The sequence below is a fragment of the Heloderma suspectum genome, chromosome 4, assembly GCF_057233095.1.
Source record: "Heloderma suspectum isolate Gila_16-S chromosome 4, 16-S_ref, whole genome shotgun sequence".
Lineage (NCBI taxonomy): Eukaryota > Metazoa > Chordata > Lepidosauria > Squamata > Helodermatidae > Heloderma > Heloderma suspectum.
Window position 1 is genome coordinate 105,481,356 of NC_139461.1, and position 19,689 is coordinate 105,501,044.

At 41.4% G+C, this 19,689-nt stretch overlaps 1 protein-coding gene across 9 annotated transcripts in view; it reads left to right on the plus strand.

Annotated features, from left to right (window-relative positions):
• Positions 1-9,062, plus strand: part of KIF13A (kinesin family member 13A) — a 122,448-nt gene extending 113,386 nt beyond the window's left edge. For 6 of the 9 annotated variants that reach the window (XM_084850186.1, XM_084850187.1, XM_084850190.1 and 3 more), the window contains 2 exons: positions 4,245-5,307; positions 7,426-9,062. In XM_084850186.1, the coding sequence (XP_084706312.1) occupies positions 4,245-5,307; positions 7,426-7,709 (1,347 nt within the window). In that variant the 3' untranslated portion in view covers positions 7,710-9,062. The remainder of the gene's footprint in view (positions 1-4,244; positions 5,308-7,425) is intronic. The other 3 variants (XM_084850188.1, XM_084850182.1, XM_084850185.1) reach the window with 1 other exon arrangement.
• Positions 9,063-19,689: the final 10,627 nt, after the last annotated feature.

Below are 19,689 nucleotides of genomic sequence, written 5' to 3' on the forward strand. Positions count from 1 at the left end.
AAATATAGAAGCAATTGGCTATCTCATTGTAAACAGAAAATGTCAAATCAACCCTAATAATTTAAAGAATCAATATTTAGCCCAGGCCCCCCAACAAAAAAACATCAAAGATAAATCCTCTAATCAAGATAAGAAAAAGTGAGCTCTTCTATTTTCTTCTCAATATCTTTGATCAAGACACGTTCTCAAAAGGTGTTTTCATGATTTAATGTATTTTGCCCTGTGTAAGAACTTTTTCACATTGACATTCCAAATCGTGCCTACTCTGTATCTTGAGGAACTATATCAGAAATATCCCTTCAGACTGTTAGCTGTTTGTGGAAGGCTTTGACATTTGTCATGATATTTCATTGTGATATTTGTACTGCATGCAGGACATTTGTTGAGCCATTGTTGGATAGTCTGGTGTCAGGATTCCTTTAGCCCCCACTTTATTTCAACACCGAAAACAAACACAGACGAGAGGCTTCAGTTTACAGCTTTTAATCCATTACTTCACAGGGTCATACAGGTGCAAATTCTCAGTGACTCTCAGTCTACAAAGGAATGCCGTCAGGGGAATTCAAAAGGAAGTTATGAGAGTTGTCCGCTGTTTGAAGAGGAAGGTGGTCTCACTAGCCTAACTTAAGCGGGGGAGGTCCCTTTCTCTTGTGAGGCTTCTGAGCGCAGCTTTTCACGCAAGGCCAGTCGGGTAGACGGACTAAGTTCTGCCCCTGCCTTCTCTCTCTTTGCTCTGCACCTGGCGTCTATTAGATCAGACTCCCCAAACGCCGCCTCCTTCTGTTTGCTGTCTCTCACAGGGGTGTGTGAAGAGGGACCCTCATCCTCAGCAAGCCGGGCGTTTGTAACCTGGGAAGTCGGCCCAGTCATATCTGGACTAGCCTGGGAAAACACCTCCCCCATGTCTGGCGGTTCTCCTTCAGAATCTGAACTGCTATCCCACTCCCTGCACTCAGAAACACCCGACATCTGGCCAATTCTGATATCATTTAACTAACTTTTTAAACTAATTCTGATGATTTAGTTAAAAGCAACAACAATTGATTGAAAAGTTCTGTAGATCATGAAATGTGCATATTAAGATAGGTTTTTAAACATATCTTAAGATATAGAACTGAGTTTCATTCATAGAAGGGGGCTTTCCCATCTCCCCCTTCCGTATGCTCCCTGAAAATTGCTCTTGAGGGTTAGGAGACCCTCCAGAATAGTATGGCATGTGGTGCAGCGGGCTGCAGTAGGAAGAGGGAATCACCAAAAATCGAGGACTTCTTCTCTTTGGTTGAATGGAAGTGTCTTCCATTTACACAACTGCACTTTCAGATCAGAGGCATGCTTATTTTTACCTTGGGTGCAATTTAAATAATGTCCAGCTTTTATATACTTGCAACGATGATGAAGCCTCGCAATAACTGAATTTGCTTAAGCAACAAATCTTTGGCTAGTATATATTTAAAACATAGTAATCTTTCTATTACTCCAATTACTTTGTTCCAAAAACTCTTGAGTAGCACACAGAACTGTAGTGCACACCGGTAACACGTTCTTGTTGCTTAGTAGTAGTATCATTACAAACCAGTTGACTTGTGTAGAAAGCTGCAATTTTTAAGTGACCGAGTATATTGCTCTGGGGTCCCGATTCTGTCAGGTCCCAGCCAGAAATAGATCCTTTCGATTACCAAGATGAAACAAAGCCACTTGTGCGAAAAGATGACAGTTTATTGATAGAAAATAGATGCAGGATATACATGCAAAGAAAGCTCACACCGCTTTCCAGCTAATCAAGCTATCATAACTAGGTATCTATCAGAGGACCCACAATAGATGGAAGCCATCCCTTGAGCCACGAGTCCTCCAAGCTGGGTGTGTGTGCATTGCCCCTTGAAGTAAGGCTAAAGCTCAAAGTCTGTGGATTGGATCTTATAAGCTTTTCTGTTAGATGCCCACTTCTAGCTCATGATCTGATAGGCAGGTTTATACACACACTTTTAGGAGAAGGGGGGCCTCCGCCTCTCAAAGCATTGTAGTAGCCTGGGAAACTAATTACTCCTGAGCTTAAAGAGAGAGGCCCCAACAGTCCAGCTCCTCTGTGAAAACTAAGGCAGCACACCTTCTCTCTTTAATTGGGCAAAGGCCTAGCAGTGGCTAAATGTTGACATATGGAGCTGTGCTGGCTTGGAACCAATTAAGGCCTGGTGTAGAAGATCTGCTTACTTAACCATGAAACTGCTGGTTAACCCAAATCACACAGGTCTACTACCAGCATACAAGAACTCTGCAAAGTCAGGGTTTTTTGCTTATTAACCAACTCAGTTTTGCAGTTAGTAAGGTGGGTGAGGGAGAGTAATTTGAGAAGGATATTCTGAGTAATTCAAACAAAATTAGGTTGCAGTTTTAGCATGACAACAGAGTAGAAGTTATACATCATTACTTGAAACTTCATGTGGTACCTAGCATTCCATTGTTACTTGAATGGGCAAGTTTTCATCTGCTAATGGGGGATTATTACCTGTTCTGCATTTCTAGAAAACTAAAAGGCTCAGAACGACTCAATAGATAACACTTTTCCTGTGTACTGTCAGATAAAAACTTATACAAATTGTATACACTATTGTGAGAGAATTGTTTAAGTGTTTTGTCTTTAGTGACTGCTGTGTGGAAGCTGCTATGTGTTGCTGTTTTTAATCACATGTCTTAATTAAACTTGGAGGAACACATTTTCCATGATTAGTTTCATGAATATATTGCCCCTACAGTACATTCCCTTCATAGATCAAAGATTTAAAATCCATGTACATATTCTGACAGATGCAGGAGTATACTTGCGTCTAAGCATTGTGTACAACAGCATGAAAATAATATAAAAGATAAGTGACTAGACTGTGAATAGGAGAGAACAGTTGCACCACATTTTTCCATAGAGATCTTATATACTGCTTCACCAGTTTGGCATGTGAAATTGTTACGTGTGGCAGAAGATTGATCCTAAAGTGCCCTTGGATTAGGTTCACCCCAGCACCAATAGCTGCACTGGTAGCCTAAAAGCTATCTATAGAAACAAACTATTTGTATATTATAGGAAAAATAACTGAAATTAAAAATCTACATGAACAGTAAAGTGATATTTTTGTTAGACCATTCAGCGGGACCTGAATTAGGAGACCTTGTTATTTAACTGGCTTAAAATTTAGGAGCTGAACTCTCTGTTCAGGGTCCAAAGAATGGGGAAACTAGTTCTGTGAGCCCCACACAGTTTCTAACTTGTTTTTCTCAAGCTACACAGTACCCCACTCCCACCCATCATGGCAAACGGTTAAATCTGAGGGGAGTTTGTGATATGGCATGCAGACATAGGTTTTGAAAGAAAGAGAAAAATCAAAATATTCCACTTGGATGCACACAAATCCTTGAATGAACTTTAAGCAGCAATTTGGATCCCAGCCATAAAACCTTTTCTGAGATCTGGGACGGCAACCATCTTCATTAGTACCAGAATCAAACTCTGAGAATGTGAATGGCAAGTGCTCTTAAAATAGCCACTACAGAATAATACATTTGATTTTCTGCTGAAATCAAATGAAATTAAAAACAGGCTGATAGGCTGCTCACCGCCTGAGAAAAAAGCATTATTTGACTAGTCTGTTGTACAAAAGTTGCAGGTTGCAACACTTGCAGATTGTACACAAGTTAGATTTCATTAAAAGACAGTATTAAGTGTAGGTAAACACTATTGTTCTTTACAGGAACTGACCACAAACATATGCTGATGTTTTCTTAAAATAATTGTTGCTTTAGCCTCGATAGCCAACAGTGTGCTCCATCTAGTTCCATTTCATGAAATAAAATGCTCACACATTGTATACATCATTATGCAAAAGGTACATAAGTGTTTTGTGTTGAGTGCACATGTTTAGAAGCTGCTGTATGGTGCATCTTTTAAATGCATTTCACTGCAGCAAAAGAGACAAAAAACTTTCTCATTAGTTTTACCATTTCCCTTCATCACTAGAGAAAGTAGAATCTTCTTATTTTGAATGGGAAAAGTATTTAAATAATGTTATGAACAGAGTTTTTTTATGGAACATGATGGACTGGTCCAGTTTTGAAATGGTAAGATTACTAGCATCTTCGTTAATACGTTACACTGATTCCCCAGACCATATTCATCAGATTTATTTTTCAGTGATAACTTGTCATGCTCTTGCTTAAAATGCAGCAGTACTAACTGTATATCTTTACAATTTTAGCAGGACTCTGAGGAAGATGATGAGTTGGAGGCCAATAACAAGAAGCCTTATGTGCCCGAGGAGTTTGCTGACTTCAGTGTTTACAATGCTAGCCTGGAAAACAGGGAATGGTTGTCCTCTAAAGGAGATTTTGTAAACTCACGTGTACTTGAGAAAGAAGTATCTCGTAGCCCCACCACGAGCAGTATTACTAGTGGCTACTTTTCCCACAGTGCCTCTAATGCTACTTTATCTGATATACTTGTTCCTTGTAGTGATAGCACAGACCAATTAGCCAGTCAGATGAGGGATTTGGACTCTAATGGCCATTCTGTAGCCCATCTAACTCATGATTTAAAATCTTCAAACAATGAGGCTTCAGAGCCAGAAAGAGACTTCACTAAATATAAGAGATCCGTGTCACCAGTCAAAGGAAACAGTGCCTTAGCAACAGAGATTTCAGTGTCTGAAAGCACTGACAGTGATGCTACAACATTACATTGTTCAGCTTTGGATTCCTCAGCTAATAATAGTAAACAACATGGGATTGAATTCCCATCTCGAGAAGCAACAGTTGAACACACGTCAAATGTTTTTGAGGATCACGCATTTACAGAATTCATGGGTGTTGATGATGGAAAGGAACTTGAACATACAGTAGGTCCACAATTTTGTTCCAGTGACTCTTCTAGAAGAAGAAAAACGCTCTCAGTGGCTAGAATGAACAGTGCCTCAGGTTTCTCAAAAAATCCCCACAACCAGGACAATCCTGTGAGCAATTTGGAATCCACACCAGTGGAATGCCAGCTGTCAAACAGTATTGAAAACCCTTTATTGGCTGTTGGAGTAAAAGAAGCTTCATGTTGCCAGATGTATACAGAGTCTTTCCTAGGAGATGACTTCACTAGAAAAAATCACTTTGATGTTTCTGGTAGTGAAGTTACTTCTGAAGAGCACCCGAATTGGGTGACAGTGGGGGAACAAGTGTATATTGGTAGTAATAAGACTGGTGTAGTAAGATATGTTGGGCCTGTGGATTTTTCAACTGGTACCTGGGTTGGCGTTGAATTATATCTCCAGATGGGTAAGATCTCATCATTGTATTTACAATCCCTTATAGGCATGTTGCCTAGTAATATATACATATCCTTCTATTTCAGGATTGGAGAATTCCAACATGTGAAATTAGTAACACCTGCTGATGTTTATTATTTAGTCATATCTTACCTTTCTTCCATAATGAAACGCAAGGCAGCATGCACAAGCTTCCCCACATGGGGAAGTGGGCACAGAGGGCAGTTGAGCCTCCCTAAGATTGGCCCGAGAAGCTGCCCTACCCCAGGGATAATCAACAATCAAAGACTGTTGTAGTCAAGACTATTTGACAAAGGGAAGGTTCAGGACCTAGCAACCAGCTGCACCATTTGGGGGCAGAATTCTGCAATGGAAGCAGGAGCTGAGCTAATGTGTGGCATGGTGGGGAGGAGAGTTGAACTTGAGAGTGAAGAGGATGAGCCCTAAGTAGTGAGCTCCTCATTCTTTCACCATTCTATAATCATGAAATGTGTGTTTTCAGTATTATTGGGATCCTTTTGGGCTTTGATTTTTAATTTAATATTGGACTGCGTTAGCCCCTCCACACATGCGCAAACCCCTTAAAAACACTTTTGGGGTCCCAGTTTTCCAGGCTGCCACCATCCAGATGCTGACCAAACTAGAGATGTGACAGCTGGGGGAAAAAAAATTCCCCCTGAGGACCTTCCCCCCCCCCTGCAAAATTGAACAGTTTTGGATTATGAAATATTTTCTTTCAGAATTTAAGACAAAGTATTTCTGTATTATTACTCAGCCTTTACACCCTGCAGAATGATTTCTAAAAACTATGTCATAAGAACACTTTTATAGAATGACTACAGATGTAAAATGTCTGGAAATAATGAAGCCATGGGCAAAAATGTTTTTTAATCCTCTCTGTGAGATTACCAGCACAGTTATTTCTTTAATTCCTTATTAAAATTATTGATCTAAAGTATAGTTTACTGACAGATATTTATGATCAGTTTCCCAACATGTGAGTAGAATCACATTCTTGATAGTAATTGTGCTTTCTTAACAGTTTGGGTTTTTTCTATAGGGTTCTGTCTTTCTGATGCTGTAGCAGTCATTTAATGCAGTTATAATCAGACAATTACCAATGTACTGAGTGTACTTTTAAAAGTTTTTAAATATAATGATAATTTTATGAGCAAACTAAGTTCTACATAAAATAGCTTTAGGAACAGAAAGTTGTTCCTGTTCCTAAAGCATCCCTTTCCAACCTGGTGCCCTCCAGATGTTTTGGACTATAGTGCCTAGCATTCCTGACATTGGCCATGCTGCCTGGGGCTGATGGGACCTGAAGTCCAAAATATCTGAAGGACACCACGTTGGGGAATGCTGCTGTAAGAGTTAAGCAATTCAGTGACCAGCACAATCCACTTTAGTGTTAATTGGTAAGATCCAGTTTATTCAGGATCACAAGATGCTGGAGTTCGTCTGGATGAAAGCAAATGGGAACATTCAAATGCTCAGTCTCTTGGTTGTGGTTAAGATATTTGAATTGACCACCAGATCCCATGCTCATGTGTAAATCCACTCTGCCTTTTCACTGTGGGTAAGGCTTACATCACCATCAACCTTTAACCATGATTAACACTTATCAGTGTTCCCTCTTGATCAGCTGGTTAACAAATTGTGGTTAAGAGTGAACTTTGTGCATTAACTACAGTTAAGAATAGTATTAATCAATGCCTTAACTGTGGTGAAACGATGAAGTAATTAACCATGGCTGCTAAGGAGAATTCATGGAGAGGGACTGGAGAAAGGAAACATGAGATCCTGTGACACATTCATTTCTTAACTGTGTCCATAGATTGCAACTACTTTGTTTACTTAATGAAATTGAACTATCTTATTTTGAGCATGTTACTTTCAGCAATAAATTCGCTACCCAGCAGAGCAGCTCTTCATACAATATTCTTGTATAGGTTTCTTCATCTGCGGTCTCAATCTAACAAGATTAGTTATTCCCAGAGATATTCTTGCAAATTTCCAGTATTTCTCTCATTACAAACTCCTGCATCTTCAGGCTAATTCTTATTGGAATTGTATTCAATCAGAGTATAACAAGATAGTCATTTAACTCTGTGTGTTTGTTTTTAAGGGAAAAATGATGGAACCATAAAAGGCAGAGAATACTTCCGTTGCAAGCCAAGACATGGGGTATTTGTTCGTCCTGAATGCCTCACTAAAGCACCAGCTCCAACAAAGATATGCAGTAGCACTTCACAATCTCAGGTATCATCCAACACGGAGAAGTGGAAGAGTTCAGTTCTTCTACGGTCACCCTCTTTCAAAGCAGGGGCAGGAACCCTCTGTCAGTCAGGAGATGCAGCAGCTTCTGCTTTTTCTAGAAAACAGGAGATCAGGAAATCTTGGATTAACTGAAGCTGCAGTTTTGCTCTTGTTTTTGCACTTGCTGTACACATCACTGTGTGGAAACACTATTTTCAAAGTAACTGTTTAGTTTTAATTTGTTACTGAATGTTTTGAATCATGGACATAATTCTCTGGTTCTTTTAAAATAAATTATATATATAGACTGTGTATCATTTGCCTACCTAAAGGCAAACATGGCTGCACACTAAATTACAGTTAGGTTGCAATCCTATACTCACCTGAGTGTAAGCCGTATTGAACTCAGTGGGATTTACTTCTGAGTAGGCATGTATATGATTGCACTGTTTGTATATAAAACTGTGAGGTACTTGACTATTTGTTACTCAACAAATTAGATCATACTTTAAACAAAATATTTTATTGTGTGGGAAGGCAATGGGATGTAAATATGTATTGAGGGAAAACCTACAATATGCTGTTAATTACCAAAGAATTTGTATTAGACTGATACACTCGCTGTTTATATCTTGGTTTTTATTGTATATGCTTATTTTAACTGATAGCTTGGTGCCATATTTCTAGAGGTCAGTACCAGGCACCATGCTGCCTTTTATCCTGTGTTTAAGAAGCACACTGAAAATACTTTTTTTCCCTTTTGTTATGGGCCTACCACTGTGCTGTCTTGACATTTATTGAAAATATTTACAATGCCTAAAGCTGGCATGTTTGGCGTTTTCCATGTGCCAACACAAGCCAACCAGGCAATGTGGATGCAAAAACAGTTATTACTGCAGACAACATTTTCAACAAATGGCTTTCTTTCAAAACAGGGACAAGAAACAAAGCAGTAGTAGTGGGGAACAACCACAGACAATGCACTGTTTGTTGCTGGCTTTGACCAAGCTCAGATAAAATGTTCTGAAGTGATTTAAACTGTAATGTTAATTTTTAATTGTGAATTTTATTTTGCTTTTGAATTCTTGGGGAGCTATTCCATGTATAGATACTGTGTTGGATATTTGTAAAGTAACAAATGGAAAAAGGAAAGATGAATGGTCTGCTGTATTCTTTATTTTTTAGAACATAATTGAGATAATGGGACCTTACAGACAAGCTGCTGCTGTTCATTGATTTATATGTATAGTAAGCTAACTCTTAGTATTTTGCAATTACTGTAAAGAAGTGTAATTTATATTCTGTTTCTGCTATACTGTATTTAATTGGTACAGAATATTTGCGTGCTAGAATACAGATGGTTTACTTCAGATTTTATAAATGTTTGTGCCTATTTGACTTGATATTCTGTAACAATACTTCATCAGTTATAATGCTTATATATTTACTAATTCATAGCTGGGCATATGCTGCATTTACCTCTTAATACACATATTGAAAAGAGGACACAGTATTAAAAGAGTGTGTTCATCACTGCTCTCATAACCCCTCCCCCCACAAAGCAGTTGTTGTTTTTTCACATACATTATGAAATACATATTTTCTATTTGGGGACTTTCCTTTTATAAAATGTTTATGAATTGTTCCAGCAAAGTAGCTTTAATTATACTTCTATAATGGCTGCAGTATCAGCACAATGTGGAGGAAATACTATTCCTGTTCAAATCATAGCATGTGCAGGGCATGACTTCCATAATCACTGTCTGTATGTGGCTTGTTGTGTCATCTGAACTTGTTGGAGGGGTAAACAACCCCCCAGTAATCCTACAACAGCCCATGCATTATTGGAGGGTTGTTTCCCTCTCCAATAAGCCATGCTACCCAGGTTCGGATGACACAACAAGCTGCACCTGGGCAAGGATTATGGAACTTGTGCCCCACATGTACTCAGCATGCATAGAGATTTAAATAAGCCACTGTGGCTTATTTTGATTGTGCAGTCTACATCATAGTGTCTTCACTTACTGTGATAAAGTACTTCAGTGCTGAAGTAAACTGCTTTTTGAGAGGGTAGGTGTGAATACACCAAAGTAAAGCACAAATGTACCACCATAACACAATACCTTTTGTAATGATCCTGGAAAAATAAATTGCTCATAGGAAATGCTTCAAATTGTAGTTAAAAAAATGACATCTAAACATGTATATGATTGCACCTTAAATGACCTAAACATCATTAAATGAAAGAAAAAGGTAATCATTTACCTAACATCATATTTCTAACACTGATATTTCCAAAAGTCTTCATAGTTACATATACTTTATGTATACTTTTCTATTTATGGGACCCAGAGTTGGAATTTCTTAAAAGCTTCAGGAAAGGAAAGGAAAGGTTCCTCCTGCGCAAGCACCGAGTTATTGCTGACTCCTAGAGGGACGCCGCTTTCGCTGGCGTTTTCATGGCAGACTGTAGCGGGGTGGTTTGCCATTGCCTTCCCCAGTCATGACTACCTTTCCCGCAGCAAGCTGGGTACTCATTTTACCGACTTTGGAAGGATGGAAGGCTGAGTCAACCTGAGCCGGCTACCTGGGACCCAGCTTCTGCTGGGATCGAACTCAGGTCATGGGGAGAGTTTCAGTTGCAATACTGCCACCTACCACTCTGTGCCACACGAGGCTCAGAAAGCTTCAGACAAAGCATGAAAGTGTGAAATTACACTACAGTGAAGTGCATTCATACATGACGGAAGGGAGGGAAAGAGAGCCCACAAAGAGTACTGGATTGGATTCAGAGTTGCTCTCAGCAGAATTCTGCTGGCACTGGTGGAAGGCGGACAGGGTGGCCATTTTTGCCAATTCCTCCTCCTCTCTACTACCCTATGCCCCCTGAAAAGCTGCTTTAGATGGTCAGGGGAGCCTCCTGAACAATGTGGGAGTGGATATGAAGGGAAGGAGCAATTGATGAAAATTACTATTCCATTTGCAGACAAATCTAGATCTAATCCATAGTCTGCTCTATGATGAGGGCTAGAATTCGCAATGGGGATAAATATTCCACAAAAAAAGGCTGTGTGTGTCATAATGGTTTTTAAATCTTGGTTCTAGAGTACAGTTTTAGTTAGTGTGTCAGTTCTAATATTCTGTACCCTGCACTCATATACCTTTTCTAATGTGTCCCATTAATGCATACACATTAACATGTTTTGTTGGAATAAGTAACATATGTAGCTTTGATTTCTTAATCATGAGACTGGCACTTGAGCTTCATGATAACAAGAGCAGTTTAAGAGTGTATAACTGTGTGTGGGGCGGGGGGCGGTATTATGAAAGTTCTGGAATTGATTTGTTTCATGAACAGCTGGCTTGTTTGATTTATGTTTTGAACTCTATTCAAAATAATATATTAAAAGAGGAATAGGTCACTCATAATATTTGTTCAGAGAGAGTTCTGTGATTAGACTGGTTTTCTTCCAGCTACAACTCACTGGATCATTTTTGACCAAGCTGTGGAAGTAATCTATTCAAACACATTTTCAGATGCATGCATTAGAAATTCTCTCTGAAATCCATTTATACAAATGCAGATTGCTCTAAGTGACTTTGCAAGGTATTTAGCAAGAAGGCAGAGGTTAGCAAGAATGAACACGTTAACATATTTTAAAACTTAAGAACAATAGCCGATCATTCTAATTCAAAGATTCTAGTCCTTGTGAATTTCAATTAAGGCGCAATCCTATCCAGATAGGCGTTTGGAGGCGACCACCTATCCAAAGAAGGGCAGGAGAAACACGGAGGGGTTTATTCCCTTCATGCTTCTCCTGCCCTGCATTTTTGGCTAGACAGCTGATTGTGGCTGTCTAGCCGCGGGAGGACGGAGTGGAGGAGGCGGCGGCTGCTGTACAACACATTGGATGTGTCGTACAGGCATTTCCACCCACCCCGGAATGCACCAGCCATGCCCCTTTTCAGCCGCTCCACACTCCTCTTGTGAGCACAGAGGACAGGGCTGAAGTGGGGAGACGTTGGTTCTCCGGGAACAAACCTCAGAGTGCGGGCTCTGAGGTTGGTTCCCGGATAACACGATATCCTGTGGCCATCTAGCTGCTGTCTATCAGCCATAGGATTGCTCCCTCCTTCTCTTATATTTTGGTTTTCCGGTTGTCTGTTTCCAGGTATAAAACAGTGGAAGCAGAACACTATTACCTGCCCTTGAAACTATCAGTTTGTTTCTTTAGCTGTGCTTATCTAATACCAATACTGACTAATTTCCTTTCATTTTAATTAAGCTGGAAGTGTCCGGTACTTATGTATTTCTTTAAAACATTTATAGCCTGTCTTTTCAAAACATTCAAAGTGGCAATTAAGAAAAAAATATGGATTAAAAATGCAAATAAGAAACACTGAAACATAATCTAGAAAAGAAACAGAACACTTAGAACCAGGGGCATCATTAGGAAAGGGCTCACCTGGACACAGGCCCCGGATGTTTTGAGCTGTCCTAATTTTTGTACATCTTCCCATAGACTTGCATTGGAAAACAAAAACGGCCATAACTTCTTTAGTGTGCATGACAAATACACGAGATTTGGAAGCTTGGTAGCCCCCATGGAGTTGACTGAATATGCCAAATTTCAGTTAGGTCCAGTGGCTTTTGTGCTTGTCATGGGTAAATTTTGCTATTTTCAAGAAAATCTGTCAAAGCAAAGAGCTATAATTTTTTTTCTGTTTCCACATACGTGCATGGAATTTGGGGACCTGGCAGCCCCATAGAGATGACTGAGCCTGCCAAATTTCAGACAGGACCAGTGGCTTTTGTGCTAGCCATGCATAAAATTTCCTTTTCTCAAAGTCTAAAACAAAAAGTAAAAAATATCAAGCCACCCTTCAGCAAAGGAGATCGTTACCTTGTCGTGGTGCTCGAGCTTGAGCACCTCAATGACGTCGTGAGCTAAACCGTGAAGGCTGATAGAATTTTGCCAAGACAACTCACTGTGCATAACACTCTCTTCCAACAAGCTAAGAGACGACTTTATACATGGACTTCACCAGACGGTCGACACCGAAATCAGATTGACTACATCCTTTGTAGCCAAAGGTGGCGGACATCTATGCAGTCGGTAAAAACAAGACCTGGAGCTGATTGTAGTTCAGATCATGAACTTCTTATTGCACAGTTTAGAATCAGGCTAAAGAGAATAGGGAAGACCCACAGATCAGTTAGATATGAGCTCACGAATATTCCTCATGAATATGCAGTGGAGGTGAAGAATAGATTTAAGGGACTAGATTTAGTAGATAGGGTCCCGGAAGAACTATGGACAGAAGTTCGCAACATTGTTCAGGAGGCGGCAACAAAAAACGTCCCAAAGAAAAAGAAAACCAAGAAGGCAAGATGGAGACACTGGAAGCAGCCCAAGAAAGAAGGAAAGCAAAAGGCAACAGTGATAGGGGGAGATATGCCCAATTAAATGCAAAATTCCAGAGGTTAGCCAGAAGAGATAAGGAATTATTTTTAAACAAGCAATGCGCAGAAGTGGAAGAAGATAATAGAATAGGAAGGACAAAAGACCTCTTCCAGAAAATTAGAAACATCGGAGGTAAATTCCAAGCAAAAATGGGTATGATCAAAAACAAAGATGGCAAGGATCTAACAGAAGCAGAAGAGATCAAGAAAAGGTGGCAAGAATATACAGAAGATCTGTATAGGAAGGATAATAATATTGGGGATAGATTTGACGGTGTCGTCAGTGAGCTAGAGGCAGACATCCTGAACAGTGAGGTTGAATGGGCCTTAAGAAGCATTGCTAATAACAAGGCAGCAGGAGATGACGGTATCCCAGCTGAACTGTTTAAAATCTTGCAAGATGATGCTGTCAAGGTGATGCATGCCATATGTCAGCAAATTTGGAAAACACAAGAATGGCCAACAGGTTGGAAAAGATCAACCTATATCCCCATACCAAAAAAGGGAAGCACTAAAGAATGTTCAAACTATCGAACAGTGGTACTTATTTCATATGCCAGTAAGGTAATGCTCAAGATCTTGCAAGGTAGACTCCAGCAATTCATGGGACGAGAATTGCCAGAAGTACAAGGTGGGTTTAGAAAAGGCAGAGGAACTAGAGACCAAATTGCCAATATCTGCTGGATAATGGAGAAAGCCAGGGAGTTTCAGAAAAACATCTATTTCTGTTTTATTGGCTATTCTAAAGCCTTTGTGTGGATTATAAAAAACTGTGGCAAGTTCTTGGTGGTATGGGGATACCAAGTCATCTTGTCTGCCTCCTGAGGAATCCGTATAACGACCAAGTAGCAATGGTAAGAACACACCACGGAACAACGGACTGGTTTAAGATTGGGAAAGAAGTACGGCAGGGTTGTATACTCTCACCCTACCTATTCAACCTGTACGCAGAACACATCATGCAACGTGCTGGGCTTGATGAAGCCAAGGCTGGAGTTAAAATCGCTGGAAAAAACATTAACAATCTCAGATATGCAGATGATACCACCTTGATGGCTGAAAGCAAGGAGGAGCTGAGGAACCTCATGATGAAGGTGAAAGAAGAAAGTGCAAAAGCTGGGATGCAGTGAAACTTCAAAAAAACCAAGATTATGGCAACCAGTTTGATTGATAACTGGCAAATAGAGGGAGAAAACATGGAGGCAGTGACAGACTTTGTCTTTCTAAGCGCAAAGATTACTGCAGACACTGACTGCAGCCAGGAAATCAGAAGACGTTTACTTCTTGGGAGGGGAGCAATGACAAATCTTGATAAAATAGTTAAGAGCAGAGACATCACACTGACAACAAAGGTCTGCATAGTTAAAGCAGTGGTATTCCCTGTAGTAACCTATGGCTGAGAGAGCTGGACCATAAGGAAGGCTGAGTGAAGGAAGATAGATGCTTTTGAACTGTGGTGCTGGAGGAAAATTCTGAGAGTGCCTTGGACTGCAAGAAGATCAAACCAGTCCATACTCCAGGAAATAAAGCCAGACTGTTCACTTGAGGGAATGATATTAAAGGCAAAACTGAAGTACTTTGGCCACATAACGAGAAGACAGGATATCCCTGGAGAAGATGCTGATGCTAGGGAAAGTGGAAGGCAAAAGGAGGAGGGGCCGACCAAGGGCAAGGTGGATGGATGACATTCTGGAGGTGACAGGCTCGAACTTGGGGGAGCTGGGGGTGGCGACGGCTGACAAGAAGCTCTGGTGTGGGCTGGTCCATGAAGTCACGAAGAGATGGAAGCGACTGACCGAATACACAACAACAACAATCAAGCCACCCAGGGGATTAGGGATCCTAATCAGAAGTTGTTTAAGGTGACCATTAGGAGGTCACTATCCCTAATCTCTGGTGTAGGGTTTTTTTGAGGTGCAAAAAACCTCTCTCCCCCTACTTTTCTGCTCTTACATGCCCACTGTTGGGAGCTTGCCTGCAATGAAATTTTGAAGAGGGAGAAGGAAGGGAAGAAAGAGCTCCATGTGAAATACTGGTATTTCACATCGCATCTGATTTTACTGCCCCAGACTGGAACCTTTGGATTCTGCAGAAGCTTAGTAGCTTCAGTACAGCAAAGGATCCAATCAGCCTCCACAAACTTCTTTCCCCCCTCCACTTTAATTTCTCCTAAATAGCTGCAGAACTCAAATAATCCCAAGGGGAGGGTTAGGACTATGTGGCATCATGATCGAAAAACTGCTGGGGCTTTTAAATAGGTTCTGCCGTTTTAAAAAACCTAGAAAAAACCCTCAGCCACCTCACCTCATAAGGTTCATTTAAGTACATGCAGTCCTTACAAACCCTCCACAGTCTCCTAAATTCCTCTGAAGTACCACCTCTCTGAAAGGAGCCACTTGGCTTAGGGAATTCTCTCTACCCCCCAACCCCACACACATTTCCAATCACCATTCTTCGTTTCTTCCCTCCCCTGTCTTTCTCTTCTTTATTCCACCCAGAGCATATCTTCAGGAATTCTAAAAGAGAATTCTCTTTGATGGGTAACAGAAGTTCTGAACTGTATTTGACTTTATACAAACAGACAAGAGGGTTGGTTTTTCTCCTCACTCAAGTCTTTGAGAAGAGTGGGTTCACATGGTCGCAGAGAAACAAATCTGGGGCCATTTCGTTGGTCAGTTGCCATTATCCAGCAATAGGAAGGGCTGTAGCTCAGTGCTAGAGCACATGCTTGGCATGCAGAAGGTCCCGGGTTCAATCCCCAGCATCTCCACGTAAGGCTAGGCTACGAAAGAATACTGCCTCAGACTTTGGAGAGCTGCTGCTGCCAGTCAGTGTCAACAATTCTGGGCTAGATGGGCCCAGGGTCTGACCCATTATAAGACAGCTTCCTATGTTCCTATGAACAGAAAGACTTAATGAAAAAACAGGAGTTTGGGGTTTGTTTTTTAAGTGGAGGGGAGATAAATATTGCTAATTTATGCAATCCTATGTATGCCTACTGAGAAGTCCCATTATGTTTAATGAGGCTTACCCTCAGGAAAGTGGGCATAGGATTCCAGCACAAGTTACTTTTGCAGGGAGGTTTGCACCTTGATGTTCGGCATGTCTACTCAGAAATAAGTCCTGAGTTGTGAGCATGGTACTGCAAGCTTAATACACTGCCTACCCAATTCCGTCTAATGAACTGACTACCCTTTCAGCTCAGTCCTATGCGTGTTTTGTCATTTGTGGCTTTGGGGTTTTTTTTTGCATGAACTCTATCTTCACTGGTGAGGGAAAGGCACTTAGTACATGCTCAGAATTTCTCCATAACTTAGCCCTAGTTTTGAAAACAGACTCATTGGCTGAATCCTGGTGAAGTCTTGGCATAAATGAAGTTATGAGGAGGAAGATACAATGAGAGCTTGTGCATAACAAGGAGGACATAGAGAGGAGTTGCACAAAATATAATTTTTATGAAAAGTTCCTGGAGGGTCGTAGGATGAGGAGGGATTGTTGCATGGAGGGGAACAGAATTGGTAGGGGGAGAATCTAAGTGCCCAGTGGTGAAAGAAAAACATTCTGCACATGCTCAGAGGCACTCTATATTTAAAAACACAAGAGCCATGCTGCATCAGACCAAAGGCCATCTAGTCCAGCATTCACACAGTGGCCAACCAGATGCCCATGGGAAAACACAAGCAGAACATGAGTGCTGTAGCACCTTCCCACCCATGTTCCCCTGTTGCTAACTTTGGTGAAATGTAAATAAACTCTAGTAATTCTAAATGATCATGCATGTACAGTCGGGGCCAGAAATATTGGAACAAGGATAACTGTTTTGGCAGTTGGCCTCTGAACACCACCACATTGAAGTTAAAAGGAAATACACCCAGATGGGAGCAAAGTCAGGACTTTCAGCTGTAATTCAAGGGGTCTGACAAAAGTGGGGCACTAACCATTCAGGAAGTACAGCCAGTGGCAGGCACACACCCCCATCGTTGGTGGCTCATAAGTAATGGAATGAATGGCTGACAAGCAGCTGCATGGCCAGGTGTGGCCTGTTTCCTGGGTACCCCATGACCAATCAAGCAGAGAAAAGGCCTGGAGGGAGTTCTGAGTGTGACATTTGCATTTGGTAGCTGTTCACTGGAACTCCCAACATGAGGCCCAAAGATGTGTCCATGCGAGTTAAGGAGGCCGTCATTAGGCTGAGGAAACAACATAAACCCATCAGAGAGATAGCAGAAACTGTGGGAGTGGCCAACACAACAGTATGGAACATCCTGGAAAAGAAGGAATTAACTGGCAAGCTCAGCAACAGCAAAAGGCCTGGAAGACCACGGAAGACAACTAAAGTGGATGGCCACAGAATTCTGCTCGTGGTGAAGAGGAACCCTTTCACAACATCTGGCCAGGTCAAGAACGCTCTTGCAGAGGTAGGCATGCCATTGTCAACATCTACAGTCCAGAGACGGCTTTATGAATGTAAATACAGAGGCTTCACAACAAGGTGCAAACCACTGGCAACGCTCAAGAACAGAAAGGCCAGATTAGCCTTTGCCAGCAAACACCTAAAAAAGCCTGCCCAGTTCTGGAATAAGATTCTTTGGACTGATGAAACTAAGATTAACTTGTACCAGAATGATGGGAAGAGAACAGTATGGAGAAGGAAAGGAAAAGCTCATGATCCAAAGCATACCACTTCATCTGTCAAACATGGTGGAGGCAGTGTTGTGGCATGGGCATGTATGGCTGCCAATGGAACCAGGTCACTGGTGTTAATTGATGACCTGACTGCTGATAAAAGCAGCAGGATGAATTCTGAAGTGTATAGGGCTATACTTTCTGCTCAGATTCAGCCAAATGCTGCCAAACTGATAGGACGCCGCTTCATATTGCAGATGACTAATGACCCAAAACATACAGCAGAAGCTACCCAAGAGTTTCTGAAGGCAAAGAAGTGGGAAGTTCTTCAATGGCCAAGTCAGTCATCTGATCTCCACCCAATAGAGCATGCTTTTCACTTACTGAAGACAAGACTGAAGGCAGAAAGACCCACAAAGAAGCAGCAGCTGAAGGCAGCTGTAGTAAAGGCCTGGCAAAGCATCTCGAGGGAGGAAACTCCGGGTCATGTCCATGGGTTCCAGAATTCAGGCAGTCATTGACTGCAAAGGATTTTCATCCAGGTATTAAAGGCAATCCTTAAGTTTGAAATGATGTTGGTTTGTTCCATTACTTATAAGCCACCAATGATGGGTGTGTGTGTATGCCACTGGCTGTAGTTCCTGAATGGTTAGTGCCCCACTTTTGTCAAACCCCTTGAATTACAGCTGAAAGTCCTGACTTCGCTCCCATCTGGGTGTGTTTCCTTTCAACTTCAGTGTGGTGGTGTACAGAGGCCAACTGCCAAAACAGTTATCCTTGTTCTGATATTTCTGGCCCTGACTGTATATCCTTCAGAAACTTTGCAGATTTCTTGCCTGGGGGACACCTCTAATGACCTGTGCAATTTCATACAAATTTACCCAAAAACTTGGGGAAGAGGTGAATGGAAGGGAAAGCAAATCACTCCCTCCCCCAAATTGGAGAACTCCCCTTCCACATGAACTGCTGCACCTATCCTTCTGAAACTTTGCTGCTTTCTTACTTAGGGACACCTCTGGGCTGTCTGTAATTTTCAGAACAATGGTCCACAAGAAACATAGGGAGATAAGTATGTCCTCTTTTGGAGGCCTCAAAATGTCAAGGCCACCCTTGCACAAAAAACCCTTGTGGCTATCATTCTGACATTTGACAGACATGATCTCTGATGGGGCAATGAATCCTGAATTTTTTTATCCAATTCTTCCAAGGAATTAAAATGTTACTGGCAGTTCCCTTTAAAAGAAAATCAAAATATAAACCCTGCATCTATTTTTCTGACATTGGACAGGTGTAATCCCCTTCTAGGGGGCTACTATGCCTGAAATTATCATCCAGTTCTGACCAAGAGAAAAAAATTACAGTTTTTTTCTAATTTCCCATACTAATATGGAAGCACAAAGATTCATTTTTCCAAACCTTGACTCAGGTTTGGTGCTGAGCTGAAGTGGTCCAACTACAAATTGGCCAGAGCAGAAGCAGGATGTTTTCCAAAATGTTGAATCAGGGTCTGAGTTGAAGTGGGGTGGCGGGTCAGTGCACACTTATGTATGTAATGTATACATACATGCATGCACACACCACACACACACACATATCAGACCTCCGCTTAGACTCGTATGTGTGTATGTGCGCGCGCGCGCACACACACACGTATTATGGGCCTGTGCCCTGGATCTTTTAAGAACCTAGCAATGCCCCTGCCTAGAACCCAGAGAGATAAAACATAGTAAGAGTAAAAACTCACAGCCAAACTGCTACCCTGTTGTTATTCCTGGATCTTTCAACAGCTTTTGATATCATTGCCCACAATATCCTTCTGGAGATGGGTATTGGAGGCGCTATTCTTCAGCAGTTCTGGTCCTATCTGCAGGGTCAGTCTCTGAGTGGTTTGGGGGGTGGAGTGCTCATCAGCCCCTGGTGTTTAGACTGTGGGGTGCCACGGTACACTATTTTGTTTGCAGTGCTATTTAACATCTATATGAAGTCGCTGGGAGCAGTCATCAGGGGATTAGGAGTGAGGCGCCATCAGTATACTGATGATAC